Below are 23,115 nucleotides of genomic sequence, written 5' to 3'. Positions count from 1 at the left end.
ATAAATGTGCCAGGATCAACAAAATATGTGATGAAATTTGACATCTTTTAATGTAGAAAAAAACTGCAAAAAATGTATTAAAAAAAAATAAAAAATGAAATAATAGCAAAATGTATACATTTAATATTGAATTTTTTTTTTGTGATTTTAGGCAACATGAGTCTCTGGGCAATGTTTGAGAATGCATCAGCAGAAAATGTGCCCATGATTATTGGAAAGGTAAGGCTTAACAAATAATGTTGTATATTTGCTTTACAAGTTGCTTCTGTTTTTGTTGGTTTCATTTTGTGGAAAATTAAACATTGGAAAGGTGTGCAACATGTTTTTACATTCTAAATAAATACTGGACTGTTATACCAACGCCCTTCTGCCAAAGCACATGTCTGCTGGTTGTAAGGGCACTGAAAGACAGTCATTTATCATCATAGACAGTCAAACAAAACCTTACTTGATCTTTATCCAAGATTTTTGTCCTGCACTCAGCGTTCTTATCATATTGCATAGATCAAAGGACATGTGAAACACAACCTTGTAGGTAAAGTTTTGTGTTGCATAAATATTTGAAACATGTGTCCCTTGTTTTTTATCATAAGATGGGGAAATTCCTGGGCATGCTTTGGTCAATCATCATGGGAGGTCCAGCCACTGAACAATTGGGCTACCTTTCCATCATCAGCAATATCACTGAGTCCCTGAAAAATGCCCTACTGGTGGCAGAGCGACCAGGTGGCATTCAAAGTGACTACTTCATAGCAGCCATCTTGGAAGCAGTCCAAAGTTCTATGCAGATCCTGAGCGCAACCACCAATGGCCCACTCCCACACATTGAGCAGAACATCCTGGAAATTGTGAATAACTCACTTAAGCTCATTGTCCAACCAGACATGAATTTTAATTCCTCACGTTTAGTCTCCATCCAAATCCTCAAGAACGTTGAGAATGTCATCGAAACGATATTACCAGAAATATCAGAATACCTACTACCTGCAATCAAAGTAGCAACCACATATTTTGAGAGCAGCCTCATGGCCAGTGGACCAGACGGCTGGAATCACATGTGAGTTTTTTTTCTTTCTGAATTTTCTGAATTTCTCATTTAATTTCATTTGCATTACCATTGAATTTTGTTTACATTTTTCAAAAAAATCTTGATAGAGCTCATCAACAAAAGTATACCAAAGTGTCATTGGTGGTGACGAAGAATATATTGTTGCATTTATATTATAAATTATAAATACACCAACAGATTCCTTCTGAGATTCTCAATATGTATGATATATATGTTAAATGACAAGCCAAGTGAACTAATACTCAAGATCTTGGACAGGTTTTGGGATCTAAGATTGTTATTAGTTAGTAGAAGAAATGTTTTTAGCAGGTGCCAGATCGCCTAATGGTTATGATGCGTCAACCATTTACAGAGGCTATAGTCCGACCTTGGCCCTTTGCTGAATATTATCCCCTACTTTGTCCTCCCAATGTTTCTTCTCTATCCGTAGCTGTCTTATATAATAAAGATGAAAAAGGCCAAAAATAGTAATACAAATAAATGCTTTTAGGTAGGTCCCATTGGGTTGCTTTAGAATACGGCATAACAAATGTTTATGTATTAAGTGTCTTGGCACACACATTATCAGTGGACTCTAGTTCCCCTCAGTTGTACAGAGCTTTTGACTAATTTAAAGCTCAAAGGTTTGGTTTAACAACCCCCAACTCCGCTGTTTTGGTTTACACACAAAAACAGTAAGGAGCTTCAATAAACTAATCTATAAACCCACTGTACTTGCTGCCCATCACAAACCAGTGGACAAAGGCATCTCCAAGATTATGAACATAGTGGATCGTTTAGCTGCTTAGGTGTTTAGACCAAAACAGAACAAGAAAAGACAGTTAACATAGGACTTGCTTTCATTTTACGGAGAGAAAATACAACTCCAAGCATGTAAGTTTATTAATCTATCAACTTTAAAATGAAATCAGTTGTGTTGTTTGCCCAGACTGCCCAATTAATCAGATTAGTGTACATAAATGGACTTTAAAAAGAGTATAACAAGTATTTATTTATTTTTCATCTGTGTATAAGAGCTGAAAGTACAGTAAGTGGTACCAATGCATTTTTATTGTTGTATGGTCCTACCAACTTTTTAACAAAAAGTCCTTGACCTTTTGATAAGACATGCCCAGATCTGAAATATTGATGTGCTTTGTTTGTTAAGAATTTTGAACGAGCTGATTACAGTCCAGAGCCTCCTGCCGCCAAACAGCACTGCCCAGGCTTACGTTTCAACCCTCATCAACATCACTCACTTCTTCCTACAGTCTGGCCAAGGCAAGTCATGCTACTCTGTCTCATTGTGGGTGGCCAAAACGTGAATCTTGATGAACTCAGATGGCGTGCAGGCTGCATTGTATACTTTGTTTTTTCAAGAATTAGAGAATGTTAAGACATGTCACTCCAAATAACAAATGCAATTATAGGTTATAGGCTATCGGGTAAGAAACAGAGAAGATGAATTCATGAGTAACTGGAGTAAATGGGTAAAGGAAACAGATGGAGTGGAATAATATGTATATAAATTAAATTAAATTAAGAGAGTATGTTCTTTATTTATTTCATTTTTTTATGTTGTATTCTTGTATGTTTGAAAAAAATATATATAAATGTGCCAGGATCAACAAAATATGTGATGAAATTTGACATCTTTTAATGTAGAAAAAAACTGCAAAAAATGTATTAAAAAAAAATAAAAAATGAAATAATAGCAAAATGTATACATTTAATATTGAAATTTTTTTTTTGTGATTTTAGGCAACATGAGTCTCTGGGCAATGTTTGAGAATGCATCAGCAGAAAATGTGCCCATGATTATTGGAAAGGTAAGGCTTAACAAATAATGTTGTATATTTGCTTTACAAGTTGCTTCTGTTTTTGTTGGTTTCATTTTGTGGAAAATTAAACATTGGAAAGGTGTGCAACATGTTTTTACATTCTAAATAAATACTGGACTGTTATACCGACGCCCTTCTGCCAAAGCACTTGTCTGCTGGTTGTAAGGGCACTGAAAGACAGTCATTTATCATCATAGACAGTCAAACAAAACCTTACTTGATCTTTATCCAAGAATTTTGTCCTGCACTCAGCGTTCTTATTGTATTGCATAGATCAAAGGACATTTGAAACACAACCTTGTAGGTAAAGTTTTGTGTTGCATAAATATTTGAAACATGTGTCCCTTGTTTTTTATCATAAGATGGGGAAATTCCTGGGCATGCTTTGGTCAATCATCATGGGAGGTCCAGCCTCACATGTAACTGTTTCATCTCTTGAGGGCTTTGCTCAGCTAGCCCCAATACTGGAGCAGGTGATAACTGGAACGGCGGACCAAGTCACGTGGGACAAGTACGTTTAATACACACTTGTGATAGAAAAACAAACCTGCTTATGTGATCCCCCTTAACCAATGCCCGTTTTTTTTTCACAGACTTGAAAACATATTAGAAGCCCTACTGTCACTCCTTGAAGGAACAGAGCTGTGGGAGAGTGTCTCATCTGTTGTCCCCCTCTTTGAGAAAATCGTAGGAAGTTTGGTGAACAACTTGCATGCAGAAAATGGTGAGAACACTCCTTATGAGCATGGCAGTCTTCTTACATTTGCAAAGCATACCTTTCAAAACATAACATCACATACCTTAAAAGTACCAGAACAGGTTGTCCTACATTTCCTTCGCATAACAAACAGAACAAATGTTTTAACCTGTTACCTTTTTTATGTAAGTTATTTTTTGTACAGACTATTTTATGTTGTTTAAACTATTTGTCTTTCTCCCTCACAGTGATGATACTTAGCCTTCAGAAGCCCATGGTGACTCTGATGAAAGAAATTGCACAATCTGTGAACAGCAGTCACTTTAACCTAACTGAAGTCACAGAAAGAATGCAGGTTGCCATTGAACACACGGTGCAGGCGGCTCAGCAGGTTAGACTGCCACTGTTCTTCTTCGAATAATACTTGTACATACTTTATCACAATGGTCTGTAGAAGTCTGTATCTTTACAGTCATTTGCTGAGTGTTGTCTGAACATTTGCTTGTGAGTTAGTGTGTACGTGTGAGAGAGACAAAGTGAGGTGGAGAGGAAAGCTACTGTATGACTAATGGTCATGCTGTATTGCTGTTAAGAATGCCTATCTCTCATGGTGTCACATCTTATGTCACATCTTTATATGTGATAGTTTCCAAATGATTCAGTGACGTCAGAGCACAGCGAGGACATGCTGTTTTTCGGCACCTGCCTGCATATACTTTTGTATGCTTATCTACTCTTCATACAGACTTTGACAGAAAACATTCTCATACCAGTGGGACAAAAATAATTTGGTAACATCTATTTTTATTTTTATTTTACCTTTATTTATTCTCGAGAAATCATTGAGGGCAAGCCCTCATTTACAATGACATCGAGAGTACAATTAAAACGAATAAGAGACAAAAAACAACGAAGACAAAATACATAGATTATAAGACCAGAAGAATAAGAAGTAAGCAGGTAACTACAGTTAATAACATTTACACTCATGAGTACAGTGAACATGACTGTTGAACACCTTAATTTATCAGTATGCAGCTGTCTACTACATGTTGTTTGGGTTTTGTTGATTAAATTATTTATGCCTCAACTAAAGGTATAAATGTACCACAGTCAGAGGTAAGACATGCTTTGTATTTGGCAACACATGGAAAATCATTTGATCAACAAAAAAATTCACAGACACTGACATGACATTTTTTGTATCTGCAATGCAGAACTTTTGTCGCCCCCCTCTGGCAATGCCCATGCTTGTATCAACATATGGCTATAGGTTCAGAAATAGCTACTAAATTTAATAGATATTTTCCTATATTTTTAAGACAATAATCCACTATTTGATGAAGTAAATATATTAGAGACATGGCTTACTCAGATCTTCGCACCTCCATCTTTCTTGCGACCATTCTTGACTTAAACATCAGTACTGCTTCACCAGCGCTTAATTGTTTCCATAGATTACAGATTCAGCCTTATAAATATAAGATTTGCAGAAGAGTGGTTGTATTTGATATCATTTTATAGAGCTTTGTTTGCACTAAACTGGTATCTATCATATGTTAACTGTATTATTTAAACAAATAGTGTATGTACTTGCTTTGCTGGTAGTTAGATGAGAAGATTGATATGTCACATGCCTGTATAATAAATATGAAGTAGAGCAACAGCTTGTTAGATTAGCTTAGCATAAAAGACTGCAAACAGGGAAAAATGGCAAGTTACATTACTATTACAATAATTTCTTATTGCAAAGTTAACAGTAAGAAAGCACAAATATTTTTTCTCCAAATGTCATAGTGTTACTTTATTAACCCACCAGGGATGAATAAAGTATTTCTGATTCTGATTCTCAAGGTTCATTATTAAAGCTTATTCAATCTACCGGTATATATATAAAGTACATTCAAAATGTACAATTAGTATTGCATTTAATGTTATGTTTCTTATTTGATAGTATCTGGACTTAGAACATTCCTTCTCATGTACTGATAACACTAGCGGGCTAAAAGTAATTAAGGCCATTATCTGATACCATCCGGTCCATACCAGGTTATCAGTACACTGTATAATGAAACAGTATTATTAAAGTGTTATTCATTGTTATGGGTTTACCTAAGAGGGAATCTTCTTACAACCTGTTAGAGATTTAAAATATGGCAGAAACTCAATAGCTGACCTACTGTATGCACATTCATTGTATGTATTTATGTCTATACAGTACATGTGGGTGTGTACCTGGTATTTAGGTCTATGAGAAGGGATGATACCTGTGTGAGACTCCTGCCCTTTTCTCTGCTTCACTGTAAACTGCATGAGCACAGAGATTGTGTTAATTCCCTTGTGTCCCTGCCTTTTCGCTTATACTTTGTTCTTCGTCTTTCTCTGTCTAACTAAACCTGTATCCTCTATACAATGTAACATGTAACTGAAACACAATACATTTGTCTTTTTTGTTGATGTTTTGCCCCTCTAGGCTAATAACACATTGGAGTGCAGTGATGTTCTCAAAGCATGGGATCCTGTAAGAGAGGCAGCGGGCCACGCAAAAATGGCTGTGTGGTGTAACCTCAACCTGCGGCCTGTTCTAGAAGCCTACATGGAAGCCCAAGTTGTCTACAGCAACCTGAATATGAGTGTGAGTGCATTCATGCAAAATTCAACAGGAAATTTCAATCACAAATAATAACTTTGGAATATTATATACTGTATTTTGTTTCTCAGATTGGACCTCAATATTATTATATAGTGTATACCCTATTTTAAAAACCCATACAATGCATTTAACAGTTGCACCACTTGATGGCAGTATTGACACACAGAGCAATATGCCATATTACTAACAATCCATCCCTGCTCTATGTTTTCTGTATAGCACATGAATATGGGACCAATGACAGTGGATACCACAGCTGAAAGGATTGCCGAGACTTTACAATCGGTCTACCAAGTCAGCTTGAACCGCACACATGTGGCACAGACACTTATCATGACTTTCTCAAACCACCTCTCCATGCTGACAGGACAGCCTCTGAGCCCTGAGGCGCAGCTTCACTGGCAAAAGCAGCTCCAGGATTTGCAGCTGCTAAACAGGTAAATATACGCAAATCTAACCTGGCTAAAGCATTGCTTACATGATTACTTGAAAACACAAAAACTAGGTTTTCCAGATCCATGTAATTATAACCTTTATTTCCCCACAAGATATCTAATCACATTGAGCTCATAAACCCTTAAAACCTACACGGTGGCTGTGGCTCAGTTGGTAGAGTCATCACCTCTCAACCAGAAGGTCAAGGGTTCAATCCACAGCTGGGCAACATGTCCGATGTGTCCTCGGGCAAGATCGATGTGTCCTTAACTCTGAATTGCTCCCACTGCTTCAGTGGTGGTGTATGAATGGGATTAGTTACTTCTGATGGTGACCTGACCTGCAGTGTAAAAGCGCTTTGAGTAGTCAGAAGACTAGAAAAGCACTATATAAGCTCAAGTCCATTTACCATTCCATTTACACAAAAAATACATCACTTTGGATGGTCAGTACAGCTGAATGAAAGAGCAACAGCTTTCTTTGTAATGATCCAAAGGCACATGAAGAAAATTTGTTCCAAATTTTTCTCTGACAGAGGCCTTAGTAGATCAGACAAACCCGACCACACTGAAGCCACGGGATTCAAGGACAGTGCAATGCAATCATACCATAGAAGTGCAGCCAAAAAAAATAAAACCCATTCTGATCATATTTAGCAGGTTTCTTTTTCACTTTAGAACTTTTCTGGTACAGTAAGAGTGGCATTCCTGCATAGACCCACAGACTCACCTGTACATGAACTCACTGCTCCATTTGTTGTTACAGCATTATCCACATTACACCAGCCAGGCCAATTTGATTCAAATATAATTACACGAAGAATTGGAGAGATCCAATTTGCATTTTGCTTGCCTAATTTAATGCCCTTTTCCCTGAAAACAGGGAGGCCTGCACAGATAGCTGCTTAACCATGATTTAGCTAGCTGAGACATCCTCTTAAAATTGATTTCCCTTTATATGCCAGCTGCAATAATGAGCCGGGCACAGTGATAGTGATCACAGTCTGCATATCGCAGGGAATCAATCAGGTGTGAGTCCATGAGTTATAGATCATTGATCACAGGAGAAAGACTCCACAGTTTATGATGGAGCGTGAAATGGGAAACTATGACTACATAAGTATAAGTAAGTATAAAGATAGATTATGGAGAAATATTACTTCTGGAAGAAATTATCAGGATCATTGTATTGATGAAATAAATTAGAGAAATGCTTTGCTTTGCATTAAAGAAGTTGGTGGGATGGTGGCCATCTGTCTCTTGTCTGCAATGTTATTGGTACTCAATGAAGTTTTTAACTCTGTATTGATATTTTTTCTGTTTTACGGAGTTTACTGTACATTCATTGTATTTGTCCTCCCTTCAGTTTGTCTTCGCTCAAGATGCTCACAGACCAGCTCCTAATGGTGGCCCCATCCCTTCAGCCTTTCATCGAAGCTTTAGAGAAAGCACTACATCACATCCTGGACAACTACCATCAAATTCAAGACAGCAGTTCATCTGAGGACATCTTCAAAGAAGCAGTCATGATATTCCTAAATAATTCAAACATTACATCAGAGGACATCTCCTCCATGATGCTGGGAAACTTTTCTGAGATCGATGTAGCCTCTCTAACTGACATGATGAGGCAAGCTGTCAAATTTCTGATGGAGATGTTTGAGGATGTGCCTGTGGTTTACCAAGGCTTGGAGCATTTTCTGGCTTCTAATGACACCGACTTGCTGGTGCAGAAGGTGGCTGAGATGGTTGCATGGTTGGCCTCCACTGAGGAGTATGGATTGGATATGCTGAATGAGGCTCTGGCTGAAATCTTCCACATCCTAAGGCCTCTCTTGTCTTCTCTTACCAACATGAGTATGGACATGCCAGCACACATGGGGCTGTTTGAAGACCTCGCTGATAACATTGTAGCAATGGTGAGGCAGATAGTGACGACTGGTGGTCTTCTGGGCCCGAAGAACTTCCATCATGGCAAGTTTCAGCAGGACATGACAGGTCTTAACCATACGAATGGGGTCAGACGCAAACGGGACGCCCAATGGATGCCAGTGAGGAGTCCCATGGATGACTTCATTGACCTTTTCTACATTGACTACCATGCCATGTTCAAAGCCCTCTCTGTCCCCCCGACCACAGAAGACATACTGGAAACAGTCCACGTTTTCTTTGCAAATCCTGATGTAGGTGTTGTGATAAAGGGAGTTACAAGCGACATGTCCTGGAACTTGAATGTTTCTCAGGAAAACACCATAGACGCTACTATGGGGATGCTTTCCTTTTTCACTCTCCCTGGCATGTTTGAGACGTAAGTCCTATTTGCACTTCTCTAATATGGCTTCTGTTTATATTGTTTTAACTTGACTTCAGATAATATTAGCCTATTCATATAATACCATCTACGTTGAAGTCTTGCCCCATTGCTTTATAAATGATCAATGTATTACTCTGATGGCTCCTCTATTTGTTTACATTTTCTGAAGGTCATCAATGGAACTCCTGCAGAACTCTGCTGATATGATTCCCGATCACTTTCCGTTCGCCACAATGCTTCAGAAAATCAGCAAAGCGCTTGCCAGTGAATCTCCAGGTAACTTAACGATTGGGATCTTCTATCTCTCTGAAAAAGTTCAGACAGTTAGAGGCTTCTTGGACCAAGGGCAACATTACTATGAGTAATGTGCACTAATTATTCAGTGGCAGGATCTCAAAATGAATGATGCTTTATCCTTTGTTCAAATTAAATTCAACAACTGATTCTTTAGTGAGCTTTCCTCTGCTAATGCTAAGTCATGCTTCTGCTAAACGTGAGCTTTATTGTGCAGCTATGCTTTACTGTAAACTGCTGTACTGCCAACAGTGATGCTTCAGCTGGTGTTTACATGGCCGCCGTCACAGTATGTACATACAAACACAGTTTGCCAGTCTTTGCCATTAAACTGTGACACAGTATGCAAGGCAACCTTATCTCTGACCTTCATAGCTACTCTGGAACTAAGGGAAAACCGTAAAGCGTTTTCTTAATGCTGTTGTTGTTGTGTACGTGATTATAGTGTGGCATAATTCATTGCGCAGATATGAGGAATAAGACTTCACATCAGCTTAGCTTGAGCTCCCAAAGAGCCCAAGGCCATATGGCCCTTCTCCAGCAGAAAGCCACTCAGCACCTTTTTAAATCTCATTAGCAAAGTAGAATTCAATCACTTATCCCGTCCGCCCTCGCTAAACGTCTCCCCTTGCGCTCGCACAAGTGGACATCTATGACCTCCTTTTAATTGGCGTCTGTGCTTGTGTGATAATGTTTTCAGTGCATACAATCACTTCGTAAGCAGCAGGGGCTTTACTTCCCCTCCAAAAAAAAAAACCTTTTCATATTCTTTACACACACGCACACACACACTTACACACATAACAGTAGTTATTGCAAAGGCCTGTAGGTGTTGAGCACCCTGAGATTAAACAGCACCATTGTCTAATTTTGGCCTAATTAAATATTCTGTCATCACGTCTCGCTGCCTGAGGTGGTGCCTTTCTTAGGGATTGTCAAATGTGTTTTAATGCACGACAGCGTCTAGTTCTGCCGGCCCTCCTGGCCCCATCAGTCCTGCACAAGGCTTCACTTTAAGCACATCATTTGCTGCTCGCTGCTTGACGCCACCGCCCCGTAATGGTGCGAGTTGTAATGAAGCCCAGTGGGATGTCGTGTTATTCTGTCACCCTACAGACCTTATTGCCCTCTTTTCCCTTCACTTTGCTGTTCGTCTGTCTAACTCTAATAACCTCTCTCTTTCTCCCCCCCTCCCATCCTACCTCCCTACCTATACAGAGAACCTGCTCCTCATGGAAAATACCTTCAAAATCGCTTCTGAGCTCCTCCAGATCGACCTGACAGACTCCAGATTCATAGAGAAACTAGACAACTTGACTGCCCAGGTTTACCAAATTTATTCTACCATTTATTGTGCAACAAAATGTCAAAATGATTCATTTAAAGCGTCTGAAATCACAGTCACGCTTCATTGTGGGTAAAAAAAACAACACATCTATAATTCATAAAGTGCTCAAGTTATTCACATGGCTGATCTGTCCTAGGTGTGCTCTGTGGAGAAAACAGAAACTGTGCGCATGCTGATGTCGACCTTAGCCATAGAGCCTGGTCAGCTGTGCTACACCTTGATGCCCGTCCTGCAGATCGTGGCGAAGAGCCTCATGATGAACTCGACCTCTCTGTCTGAAGCACTATTTGAGGCCGTTATCGGAGATCCAAGCGCCTATGATGTCAATTTCAACTGGTAGGGGATGCTCTCAACACCATCTTAGATCCTTCCCTTCCCTATTTCTTTACTTGTAATCAGCACATTGATATCAAAGAGTAATCTGAGCTCTTTACAGAAACCCTCTACCCAGGATTTGACAGTATTTCCAAAATCAGACAGTTGCCTCTTGCATGTGTTTGTGAATAGTAGGCAGAATGGAACAGAAATAGAAAGGCAAAGCCCATGTACAGTAGCTTGTAGCTAAGTAAAATCATTATGAAAAAGGAAAATGCACATTTGTATTTATATTTATTTATTAAGGTGAGTTTCTGTTTTTGTACTTGTGTTTACATCTGTGTGTGTGTGTGTGTGTGTGTGTGTGTGTGTGTGTGTGTGTGTGTGTGTGTGTGTGTGTGTGTGTGTGTGTGTGTGTGTGTGTGTGTGTGTGTGTGATTCCAGGACCTCTGTACTGAGTGAGGGTTTGAACTTTAACACCAGCAGCCTGAACTCCCTCAACATTAACATCAAACCTCTAGGTGAGACATTACAAAATCACAAAGTCTTCTCTTCCAAAACCGACCAGCAGCCACTTGTAGCTCTTTTCAAATAGTGCTTTTTGGGATGCAAAGGGTTAACAGTCATTCAAACTCAATTAGGAAACACGGTGGAAGAAATAACTTGAAACAGAAATCAAGAAAGGGACTAAAAGCAAAGAAAACACCCCAACTGTATTTTATTGAGATTAATTCACTTGTTCTGGATGGAAAACAAACATTGTTTGATTCTACTAATGAAAATGTATTTTTCAACGAGGACTTGTATTTCTTCATTTTCCAGAAGAGGCAACGGTCGGCGAGATGATGAGGAATGAAGCAGCCTTTGTCGAGGACGTTCAGCAATACATGGATTTTGACCCTGCTGCTCTCCAGCTCCTAATGAACACAACTCTACCAAACAGTTACTTAATGGTGATCCAAAATCCTCCCCATAATGTCTCTACTTCAGTGTATAGTGTGCTATCATCTATATATCACTGCATTTGACTGAACACACTGTTAAGCTCATCAGTCACACCATGACAACAACAGCAACATGACGTTTTTTTTTTTATCTTATTCATGTGTTTACCGTACCATCCAGTATTCGCTTTTTAACTCTTGCTCTCCAAACAGATCCTCTCCTGGTTGATCAATCTGCGTCACTGCAACTCCAAGTCATTCGCAACACTGGACGAGGCAGACGTGAAATTAATAGAGATGTTCTGCTCCATGCCTGTTGATCAGTGGTACAGCTTCTCACTGCTGATTGCCCGCCATGTTAACATGGAGAAACTCATCTACAGAGTAAGACTTCAGATTGATTCTCGGAGAAAAATGCTTCGTTTTCTTCTAAAGTTTTTATTTTTGGTCATTCTGTGTGTGAGCTTTTGTGATTGCACATTGTTCTGTATTGGCTGGATGGAAAATGAGAAATGATTTCTGACGGGGAGGTGTAAAACACGTTTGAGTCTACATTGTGTTTTCTTTTTAAGAACATGTTAGTGACAGAGAAATCATTTTGTAGAAAATATTTTTTCACTCGATAAAGCTCCGTCTCCCACGAGCATTTAGAATTTTTTTTTTGATTCAACTGATGATTTTCTCTGTGAGCCAACAAGACAAACACTGATCATGAAAAAAAAGCACCAGCAATATAAGATTGATAGAACATGTGAAGTTATAGAACATGCAGGTTGCCTGTAAATATAATGAAGGTGTTAGAATGAGGCTGCATGTTATCTGAACTCCCTGCTATGTATTTATTGAGAATGTATTTATCTTATCTCATATGAATACAGTCTTTTCTGAATTTGTTGAACGCGTGTATCCTCCACTGACCTCCGTCCACTATGGAAATTGAGATAGGAACAGTTTTCCATTGCAGAGAAAAATAAATACAGGTGCTGATTGTTAGCACACAGAAGATGGACATCTAACGTGTCTGAAAGCTGACACGCTGATGAATTACCAAAGGACTGATGAGCCCATACATGCTAATTCTGTGATTTAAGGTTTTCCAAATTCAGCCGTTTCAGTTGAGCTGGAAATATGATCCATCACATCACATGGATTATAGTGTTGATTATGCAGTACTGTATTTACACAAGTGGCAGACTTGTTTAAATAAAGAGAACATTGCAGACCACATCTGCCCATAGTTTATTCCAAACATTAAAAGTCTGTGTATTTGCAGTAGACCGTTGACTCAGGCATTAATCCACTCCTGTTGTTATGTTAGCACACCACTTCTATTCAAATTCATATAAGGTTGCTGCTGTCCTCCATAACAAACTGCAACATGAAATTTTACATGAAAAAGACAAATAGAGTCTTTGGAGTCATGAAAATGTACTTATATTCTTAAACATGAGAATAAAGAAATAAGTGTGTATGTGGGGACCGGGAGGGGGGGGCGGCTGTCTATTTGAAGAAAATAACACTGATTTTAAATTTGTGCAGATGGTGTTGTCTGACGAAATGCAAGGTCTGGTGGGAGTTATGCTTCAGATGGCTGAAATTGTGATGAGCATGATGGACAAGATTCTTCCCGCTGTTGGTCAGCTGGAAAGTTACCTACGCTCTATCGAAGACCTCAACTTGAAGGAAAATGAAGAATTTCATGAAGTGAGTAATTTACATATATAATTCTGTATTCATAATATATTCATAATTGTCTCTATAATTTTGTGAACCTGCACGTAGCTGAAAATAAGGAATATAAATGTTTTTTAATGGGTTTTTTGAGGGCCTTCAGTTTTTATGACATGTCACCATCAAAATCATAAAGTATTGAAATAATCAAATTTCCTTTTTTCCCCAGATGACGAGAGGATTAAGGTCCAGCCGCTCTACCAAAGCTACATTCGTCACCCTGTCTCGAGCATTGTGCAGCAACGGCATCCTGGCTCTGTTTGGACTGTCTCAACTCCAGCTCACATCAGACTTATCCAACCCATCCTCTCAAGAAGACCAGAAGAGAGAGGAGATGATTGAGAGATTCAAACTTCCAAGAAATGCCTGTATGTTTGGAAAATTTGCTTTTTTTTCTGTATGAATTATTTTGTAACAAGATTTTAGCTTTATGGGAGCGCCGATAGCGGTTATGTTGCGTGCACCAGGTCCGAAGGCTGTGGTCCTTTTTTCGCAGCGTGTGTGTGTTTGGGTCTTCTGTCGGCCCTTTGCTGCATGTCATCCCCTACGCTTTCCTCCCAGCATTGCCTGTCTCTCTTCAGCTGTCCTTTTTAATAAAGGCCCAAAAAAATCACTTATATAAAAAAAAAGAAAGATTTTAGCTTAATGTCAGTCAAAGGAGCTCCTGTATGCACATCAAAGAGCCTTTCCCCTACACTTATACAGTAGTGCTGCTTTTCGTCTTCATGCACATGGTTGGCAACTACTGAGTAGAGTGCTTTCCCAGAATCCATTTCTTGTGTATTGACCGTTATCTTCCTGGTCAGGAAACTAAAAACTGAAAAATCGTCAAAGCATAAAAAGTATAAACACTAGCTAGTATTTTGCTCTCAAGTAAAAACAGATGCCACCAAGATGTTAAAACAATGATAATCACTGCCACATATTTTCTCACTGTACAGTTTGTCAAGAATTACTGTTAGAGCTGGAGATATATGGCTATTTGTATAAAAGAAAACCACAAACCCACAAAACTCCAAGAAAAATCCTACCGCCAAGTGTTCTTGCAACTTCCCAGCTGGGACACTTAAAGATATGAAGTTTTGGGGATTGTAAAGTAAAAAACGTTACAGCGTGTCACCTATGGGAAAGTCAATTTGACTGTGTCTAATGTTTCTCTTCTCTTTTACCGTTTTACAGCTCCGTTCTGTATGAGCATGTACCTGGACATGGTGAATACCACCGGAGGAGCCATCGCCTGGGCCTTCCTCAAACCGATGCTGATGGGACAAATTCTGTTCACTCCTGACACCCCTGTCACCAGGGACATCATGGAAAAGGTAGGTTTAGTACATACAGTAGAGCATACAAAGAGTTGAAAGGGATATAAACATTAGTGGGGCCCTTTACTGTTTGCCTGTATGGTTCTGTTTTGAGCCTGTTTTCAGTATACTGCTGCCTACACAATTCACAATTCACATGTTGTCCCTGTCCTGTCCTTGTCCAGTCCAACGCCACCTTGCAGGAGCTCGCAGACCTGAGAAAGTACTCCGGAGAATGGATCGAATCCTCCAAATTCATCATAAAGTCTGCACAAATACTCAGCCACACTTTGCCGATGCTGCAGGTAGGACAACTCGGAGCTGTCCTCTGTACATGAGATTTCTTTTTTCCTCTCCTATTTTCTAGCTGGCTCGCTGTCGTCTGAAATTCTTGAGATAAACTTTGCAGCGGTCTCCGACGAGTTTCAGCAGCTGAATCATGATGTTGCACGTCCCTCTCTTCCCGCTCTCCCTCCACCCCCTTCTTTCCTTCTCTCAGAATTCCCTGGGCAATTCCTTTGTGAAGAATTTCATTGAGATGCAGACAGACATCAATGTCGGCAAAATGAAGGAGACGCTCAGCAACTTCTGTGAGTGAGCATTTGAAGGTCTTACTTTTGTGAGCTTCAGATACCAGGCTTACCTTTTTATATGCCGTCCTTGCTTATTGCCTGTTAAATATCCAGGCTATCTGATATGAGCGTAGGGCTAAAGCTCCTTAGCCTTAGCCTGACGCTCATTTCAACATACATGTCATAAGTATTCTCCACTTGATGTGAGTAAACGTGTCAGTCATTTTTTCACAAGGTCTGACTTAGATGAAAGGCTGTACACTAAACATACACAACAAACGTAATTATTAGGTTGACCACAGACCCTCTTGAAACACTAATGATTATTTTTGTTTTGGGTTCCATCAATTAAAACTAAACTGCACTCAAACCCTGTCGGTATATATTTTTTGATGTGTTCTTTTTTTTCTTTTTTTCCAAAGCGAACATGACACTCATGCTGGAAAAGAACAAACACATGCTTAAACAGATCACCACCTTGTCCACCCTGATGGTCAACCTCTCCTCCTGTGTCAAATTTGACCGTTACCGTGGCTACAACTCAGTCGAGGAGCTCAATGCTGATGGACAGGAACTTGCCAAAAACCGTGATCTCTATGCAAGTGAGTAAAAATACCAGTTTTTTTTTTTTTTTTTACCTTATATTTGTAAACAAACATACAAAATAATATAACACAGATAGAACCATCGGCCATTTTTACATCCTAGATATCAATTTATATATTTTATGTAATGAACATACATGTCAATTAACATGTTAGTGGCTCAGTTATCACCTCTTCTGGTAACAAACACAATCCATTTGTTTCCCAATACTGCAAAACTGTCCCTGCCCTCAGATTTAGCGAGAAAGTCATCCTCTCCATACCTTCAATATTACCAAAAATATCTGTCCAGTCAGTCTTTCTACAGTCTGACTGTAACCATGTTCATGTTACTGTTTTTGTTTTGCTAGCTCTGAATAATAAAGAGATGCTTTTTGTTTGAATGTCAGACTCCATCAGCCGGACAGGTTCAATAGACGGTGCAACATGCATCCCCATGCATTCCTTGACAGCAGTATCATGTGTACATCAAATCGTATCACTGGAACCACTGTTATATTATAATAACAAAAGTGTTATGATAGTAATTATTACTTTGCCCTATAATAGGGAGAAGCCCACTACATTTTCCCACATTCAGAGTATCTAGTTGAGACTTTCTTTATGTATGTGTGGGTAGGATAACAACAAGGTTTCTTAAGTGCCTGTAAATGAGGCTGGCAGCATCAAAGGCACATTGAGCATCCACCTCATCAAACCAATTCTCATTTACATTTTTTTAATCTACCGTGCTCCCATTAAAGGGATCTTCTTTGTTGATAATGAGTCAAAGTGAGGGCGCTACTTGGAGACCGGATTTTTGCAACGGTTTATCTAGGGCAGCTAAAGAGTCAGCCTGTCCTTTGAATATCTCCGCTGAGTATAAACTGTATGCAGTGAGATGGTGCAATCTGTCTTTTAGGTGTCATCTTCAAGCTTCCCAAAGACAGCAACTCATCCAGAAAGCGCAGAGAGGCCTCATTCACATCCTCCCTGCCTCCCAAAGTCAGCTACACCATCCGCATGCATATGGACAACGTCATGCGTACTGACAGAGTTCGGAACCCCTATTTCACAAAGCAAACGCACATCTCAGCGAGACAAACCCTGCGCTACAACCGTGGCTTCGTCTATCTGCAAGAGAACATCGATCGAGCCATCATTGCGACCCAAACCGGACAGACGGTGGCAGAACCAGCGGTCCAGCTGCAGCCCTTCCCCTATCCCTGCCACCTCCGGGATGAGTGAGTCTCCTAAATACATGAGTGCACATACAAACAAGCACACACACACACACACACACACACACACACACACACACACACACACACACACACGCACTGTATAAATATGCCCCCTTACAGATGCATGCATGGAAACGTAACACAGTGTCTCAGAGGAGACTCACAGGCATTGATGTGGAATAATGCATGCTCTCTCATTATTCACTTGCCACTTGGGACTGACAGTAAGTAGTCATTCACAGTAGCCTCTCACATTATAATTGGTTCCGCACCATGTGCATGAATATTCACTATTATTGTGCATTCATTTTTGAATACCATGTACACTCAAACACTCAAAACAGCCGGAAGGCCTTTAACAAGCATTCAGAAAGAACACTACTCTTCTATGCAGCATGTATCTAATCCAGCATGGGTCTGGGTTTTTTTTTGTTTTTGTGCATCGATACTGTGCATTGTTTCCAATAAATCATGCTCGAACGTAATGCCTATGTTTGCGCTTGCCCTCGAGTGCATCTTACGAGAATGCTGATATCTCATCTGAGGAGCACCAGCGGGGCTGCTGTCTCTATCTGGCTGCCTTAAAGACCAACTGTAAGATAGGATGATCCTCGCCTCTCTGTCCTTCTGATTTATTACTCTACAATACAAAATTCTGACATGATAGCTTTGAAAAATAGCTGTTGTAGTAAGAGAAACAGCAAGCACACAATTACTACCCACCTGGCAACATCTGATGATAAGTTCCAAAAAGAAAAAAAATGAAAAAGAGAGGTATTTCATTTTGCGTAAATAATGAAAGGATCAGAACACGGCTGTCAAAAATCCCCAAACCCTCCTTCCATATTGCTCTCCCGCTCTGCATCGCTGTCTCACTGTCAAACGCGTGACTGAATGATTGTCCTTTTCATCCGCTGTTGTTGACAGTGATTGGATGCTAGGTGTTTAACACATTTGACTGACAGTTGTTGCCGCTGCTCTCCCCTAGGTACCTCGAGGCCATCTCTTTTGTCTTCCCGCTGATGCTGATGATAGCCTGGTTGCTGTTTGTGGCCGATTTCGTTAAGAAACTGGTGCACGAGAGAGAGTTGAGGCTACATGAGGTATGTTCTCCTTTTCTTTTTACTTTAGTAATTGTAAAAAATACCATAGACTTGTATTGTGTCAAACATTGAGTTCTGGGTTTCAAAGATGTCCTGAAACAAAGGGTATTATTCTCTTAAAAAGAAGTATGGTTAGCCTTCCCATGTGAGGTCAAAACACAGCAGCAGAAACAAATGTTTGATCGACTTTTTCTCCTCCAGTACCTCCAGGATTCTTCTCTCCTGTAAACATTTATGAGCCACATTTGCAAGCAAGCCAAGAACTTGTGTTTTCATCAACATTTCTGTGTATTCTCATTAATTTTATCCCTGCTTTATCCACAGTACATGAAAATGATGGGAGTCAACCCGCTCAGCCACTTCTTTGCCTGGTTCCTAGAATGTGCCACCTACCTGGTATTGACCATCTTCATCCTCACGCTGGTCCTGAAGTATGGCAGCATCCTGCCCCACAGCGACGGTTTTCTCCTGTTTTTGTACCTCTGCGACTACGGCTTGAGCATCCTGGCCTTCAGTTACCTCGTCAGCTCCTTCTTCGACAAGACCTTTATCGCCGGCCTGAGTGGCAGCCTTCTGTACATCCTCTGCTTCTTCCCCTTCATCGTGGTCATGGCGGTGGAGACGACGCTCACCTTGACACAGAAGAGCATCCTGGTGAGGAACCTCTGAACCACCTGTTGTCATGTTTCAATTGTGTTTTCAAAAACACATTCCCCACCTCAGTACTCTGACATAACTCCTGCACATTTATTTACTACATCTTTATTTTGCTAAACATGTTTTTTTTTGTGCTCGCTGTCTTATCCCCGTAAATTAGAGGTCAGACGTTTTAGTTTTTACCTTCAAACAACAGCACAGCGAACACCTGAAGCCGTGTTTGCCTTGAACATAACACTTCACATCACGCTGTGAAAGGCTTTTGAAGTACATCACTGCATACTACACAAAGTTTTCAAGAGAACAGAAGAAAATAACAGAGGGAATTACAGACAGGCATTGTGTGAAAAGCGCATGCATTTTTTTTTTGCCTGCTGTCTGCATCCACTCTAATTTGCCTCTTGTTTTCCTACAGAGTTTGTTTTCCCCGACCTGTTTCAGTTATGCCAGTCAGTACATCTCTCGCTATGAATCACAAGGAGAAGGTAAACACATTTAGACATCTTACATTAAATAAGATCTTTTTGATTGTCTTAAGTCAGTGGGGCACAAAGTCAAATGTTTCTTCTAATGGCTTCTTTAGGCATTCACTGGAGCAACTCCTACAGCTCGCCCATTGCTGGAGACACGGCCTCGTTCGGTTGGCTGTGCTGGCTGATGCTCATCGACTCCCTCCTCTATTTCTTCATTGGGGCTTACATCCGCACGGTCTTCCCAGGTAAGAAAGTCAAACCATTGAAGATGTTAAGTATGTTAAGTTAAGGAGTCCTCCTCCAGTGAGCCTGACTCAGCTCTCTTTCTTTTTTTGGCTTTCATACATACATGCAGCCCAAAGTGTTTCACCCAGCAACAATTAAAACAGTACAGACAGAAAATAAGAACAAAAAAATATGAATTAAAGAATTTTGCAAGATATTTTTTTGTCACTGTTAAGCTATTAAATGTAAGAAAATGTATGAACCTTAAAATGTTAGGGATGAAAATAGTGTAGAAAAATGTCAAAATTCAGACTGAGGCTATAATCTTTCTTCAAAATAATAAAAACCATCATGGCTTTATCAATACAATCTTATTCATTTGTCTTAACATCTGTACAGTTAGACCAGATGGAAGGCTGATCTTAGCCTTTCATGCTAATGGTAGCAGTTCAGGTTATCAGGCTCGACTTGACAGTGTTGATTTCATTTTTTGTTACTCTAAAAGTATACAGTTAAGAGTATTCAGTATTCCTTGTTAGGTCAGCTGCTCATGAAGCCCAATGGTAGTATTAGCAATAACATGTTGTATTAGAATCAGCATTGCTAACATTTCATGCTTTTTTTTGCATCCTTAGTAAAGGCAGCAAAAGGCTAGTATTCCGTGTTGGCTAAGTTCTGTCAGATGTTTTAGAGGAAGTTTTGATTTATATGTACAGTGAATTTATTAAGCTTTGACACAGCTGATAGTGTCAGCTTTGTCAACCAAAAGCAGGTAGCCTTCAGCAGTTATAATTTACTTGGCAAACTTGTCTTTTTGTGTTTTCATGAGAAATATTATTGTTTTCCTTTTTGTAAAACCCAGGAAAGTATGGCATCCCTTCCCCGTGGTACTTCCCTTTCAAAGCTTCCTTCTGGGCCGAACTGTGCGGTTGTGTTAAGTCAAACAATAAGGCACGCAGAGGACTCCTCTTCACCAACATCATGCAGGAAAAGCAGCCTGTTTTCTCTGACGACAAGGGAAAAGGTACAGAGCAAATAAATGACATTGTACTGTCTTGCAGCAGATAACAATAAGCAATGCTGTCTCCTCCGGTGTTGTGTTTTGAGGCAAGAACATGATGTCTATCCTTGCAGGGTCTGTCTTTTTTTTTTCTTTCTAACCCCCTGACACCTCACTACATTTAGTCTTCATCATTCTTCATATAATTCCTGTCCCCTGTTAGTTTGATAAACTGGTTCCCTCTGTCTCTGTTACTTTCAGGCCAGAGTACACTGTACTCCCAGGCTGCCGAGGATCACTCAGATCTCCCAGTGGGTGTTGCCCTCCACGGTCTCAGCAAGATGTATGGCGACCGAGTAGCCATTCAAGATCTTAATGTTTCCTTCTATGAGGGCCACGTCACCACCCTGCTTGGTCACAATGGAGCGGGCAAGACCACCACAATGTATGTGTGGCTCAGTTTCTCTTCATTTTCATAGGCTCAGCATGTCTTAAGATGAATACCAAATTTATTTGGATCATTCGCATACTGTACGTAGAGTTTTAAATAGTGTTTTAAATTAGATTTGTGCATCCTTTTAATCATCTCAAAGGGCTTGCTGCTGACGGGGAGATTGTTTTGTTTGAATCTGGAGCAGCATAAAATGCACCATGGTAGAGATTAGCCTGACGGGTCTTCATCAACTGGAGCACTTACATTTACATTTTAAATGTGACTAATTTTGCTGATGGTCTTATCCAACGCTACACACACAATGAGAGCAGCAGCAGAAAAAGACTCAAAGCTTATAAAATACCAAAACCTAGAAGGGATGTCATGTCTTGTTATGTTCCTGGGAACAATAGATCATAATTTAGGAGGATAGTGCAGAAGAGGAAGTACCCAAATACATGTAATTGGGCATATGCATAAGTTATTTTCCCAGGTGTAAAATATATACAAAAGGTTTTTGTTGTCTTGATTTGAGTTTTATTTTAACTTTTCCGACTTAAAACACAAAACATTTGTTTTAATTAACATGAATTGTGGAATCAGTTTCATCTGTGGTGACATCAACTTATTGTTTTCTCTCATGTAATGAATAATCATGCCTTCTTAGGTCGCTCTTGACCGGCCTTTTTGCCCCAACTTCGGGCACCATTGAGGTCTACGGCAGAGACATGCAGAACAACATCGATGAAGTCCGCAGAGAGCTAGGAGTGTGCATGCAATACGACGTCCTATTTGACCACATGACCACCAAGGAGCACCTGCTGCTGTACGGCCAGATCAAGGCCCCACACTGGTCTAAAGGGGAATTGCATGAACAAGTCCGCACGTGAGTAGGGGGTCATAAAGTGCAGGGAAAATGCTTGACATTTTAATGCACTTTGTCTCACAGTTATGTCAGGGGAATTACACATTATTTTAAAAGATTACATGAACCATAATCTGTAGCTCACTAACCCGCATGTTTCCTCGAGTAAAAAGGAATCCAGACAAATGGGTCAGAGTCTAAGCATTTTATGGCTCCGCTTTTTATTCATTATTTGTGAAATAAACTCCTTTTTTGGTTTTTATCATTATGATTTGTTTATGCCCTTTTACAGCCATTTAATGCAGGTTGAGAATGCTATTATACTCTGAGGGTCTATGAAAACTAAGCAACATTTTTTTCTCTGTTTCAAACCCACATTTTGTATGAAAAATGTAAAATATTTTTAAAGCTCTAGGGACCAAGCAACAGACAAGCCATCCTCTATTCTGTAGCATCATTAAACTCTGGGTTGAACCTCCAGTTGCATCATGAGACTATTTCTGGAGACTTTCTATATGACAAGAGTTGCAGTAATAAGCCTGAACCGAAGGGCAAAGACACCGCACCTCTCCTCTGGTTCCTGTTTTTATCTGAAACCCCTGCTGGGTAGCTGATGGAACTATGACTATGGAACTTGGTTGCCATGAATAGAAAAAGTATGTTAACATGAGCTCAATGTTAAATGCTTTTCAATGACTCCCCTGCCAGGATCCTAGAGGAGACAGGCATGTACGCTCACAGACATAAGCGGGTGGGCACCCTGTCAGGCGGCATGAAGCGCAAGCTGTCAATCTCCATCGCCTTCATAGGGGGCTCCCGCTTGGTGGTTCTGGATGAACCCACCACAGGAGTCGATCCCTGCTCCAGGCGCAGCATCTGGGACATTGTTATCCAGCACAAAAAACGTGAGTCTTTCTCTCTCTCTCTCTTGCTCTCTCTCATACACAAGCACACACGCAAACACGTATCCAAACTAAAAAGCATTACTTCCATTTCAAAGATTGTCCATTGAACTCCAAGCCATCTCTACTACAACTCT

General features: G+C 40.0%; 2 protein-coding genes across 2 annotated transcripts in view; both read left to right on the top strand.

Moving 5' to 3' along the window:
- Positions 1-14: 14 nt before the first annotated feature.
- On the top strand, positions 15-2,537 carry LOC136181298 (uncharacterized). Its single transcript, XM_065962373.1, has 3 exons — positions 15-219; positions 594-1,057; positions 2,217-2,537. The coding sequence occupies exons 1-3, from the start codon at positions 157-159 to the stop codon at positions 2,371-2,373; spliced, it is 684 nt and encodes a 227-aa protein (XP_065818445.1). The 5' UTR covers positions 15-156; the 3' UTR covers positions 2,374-2,537.
- Positions 2,538-2,799: 262 nt separating this feature from the next.
- Positions 2,800-23,115, top strand: part of abca12 (ATP-binding cassette, sub-family A (ABC1), member 12) — a gene marked incomplete in the record, with an annotated part of 43,677 nt that continues 23,361 nt past the window's right edge. The window contains 28 exon segments of the mRNA XM_065962372.1: positions 2,800-2,877; positions 3,252-3,400; positions 3,483-3,613; positions 3,835-3,977; positions 6,060-6,221; positions 6,459-6,676; positions 8,040-8,981; positions 9,157-9,263; positions 10,500-10,606; positions 10,766-10,965; positions 11,389-11,465; positions 11,767-11,897; positions 12,102-12,272; positions 13,428-13,592; positions 13,789-13,987; positions 14,799-14,938; positions 15,106-15,225; positions 15,420-15,510; positions 15,915-16,094; positions 16,999-17,320; positions 18,309-18,423; positions 18,748-19,077; positions 19,496-19,565; positions 19,664-19,798; positions 20,641-20,802; positions 21,040-21,223; positions 21,879-22,097; positions 22,785-22,981. Coding sequence (XP_065818444.1) covers positions 2,815-2,877; positions 3,252-3,400; positions 3,483-3,613; positions 3,835-3,977; positions 6,060-6,221; positions 6,459-6,676; positions 8,040-8,981; positions 9,157-9,263; positions 10,500-10,606; positions 10,766-10,965; positions 11,389-11,465; positions 11,767-11,897; positions 12,102-12,272; positions 13,428-13,592; positions 13,789-13,987; positions 14,799-14,938; positions 15,106-15,225; positions 15,420-15,510; positions 15,915-16,094; positions 16,999-17,320; positions 18,309-18,423; positions 18,748-19,077; positions 19,496-19,565; positions 19,664-19,798; positions 20,641-20,802; positions 21,040-21,223; positions 21,879-22,097; positions 22,785-22,981 — 5,230 coding nt within the window.

The sequence above is a fragment of the Labrus bergylta genome, chromosome 13 (assembly GCF_963930695.1).
Source record: "Labrus bergylta chromosome 13, fLabBer1.1, whole genome shotgun sequence".
Classification (NCBI taxonomy): domain Eukaryota; kingdom Metazoa; phylum Chordata; class Actinopteri; order Labriformes; family Labridae; genus Labrus; species Labrus bergylta.
The sequence above is the reverse complement of the archived record's forward strand: the minus strand, read 5'-3'. Positions and strand labels throughout refer to the sequence as shown.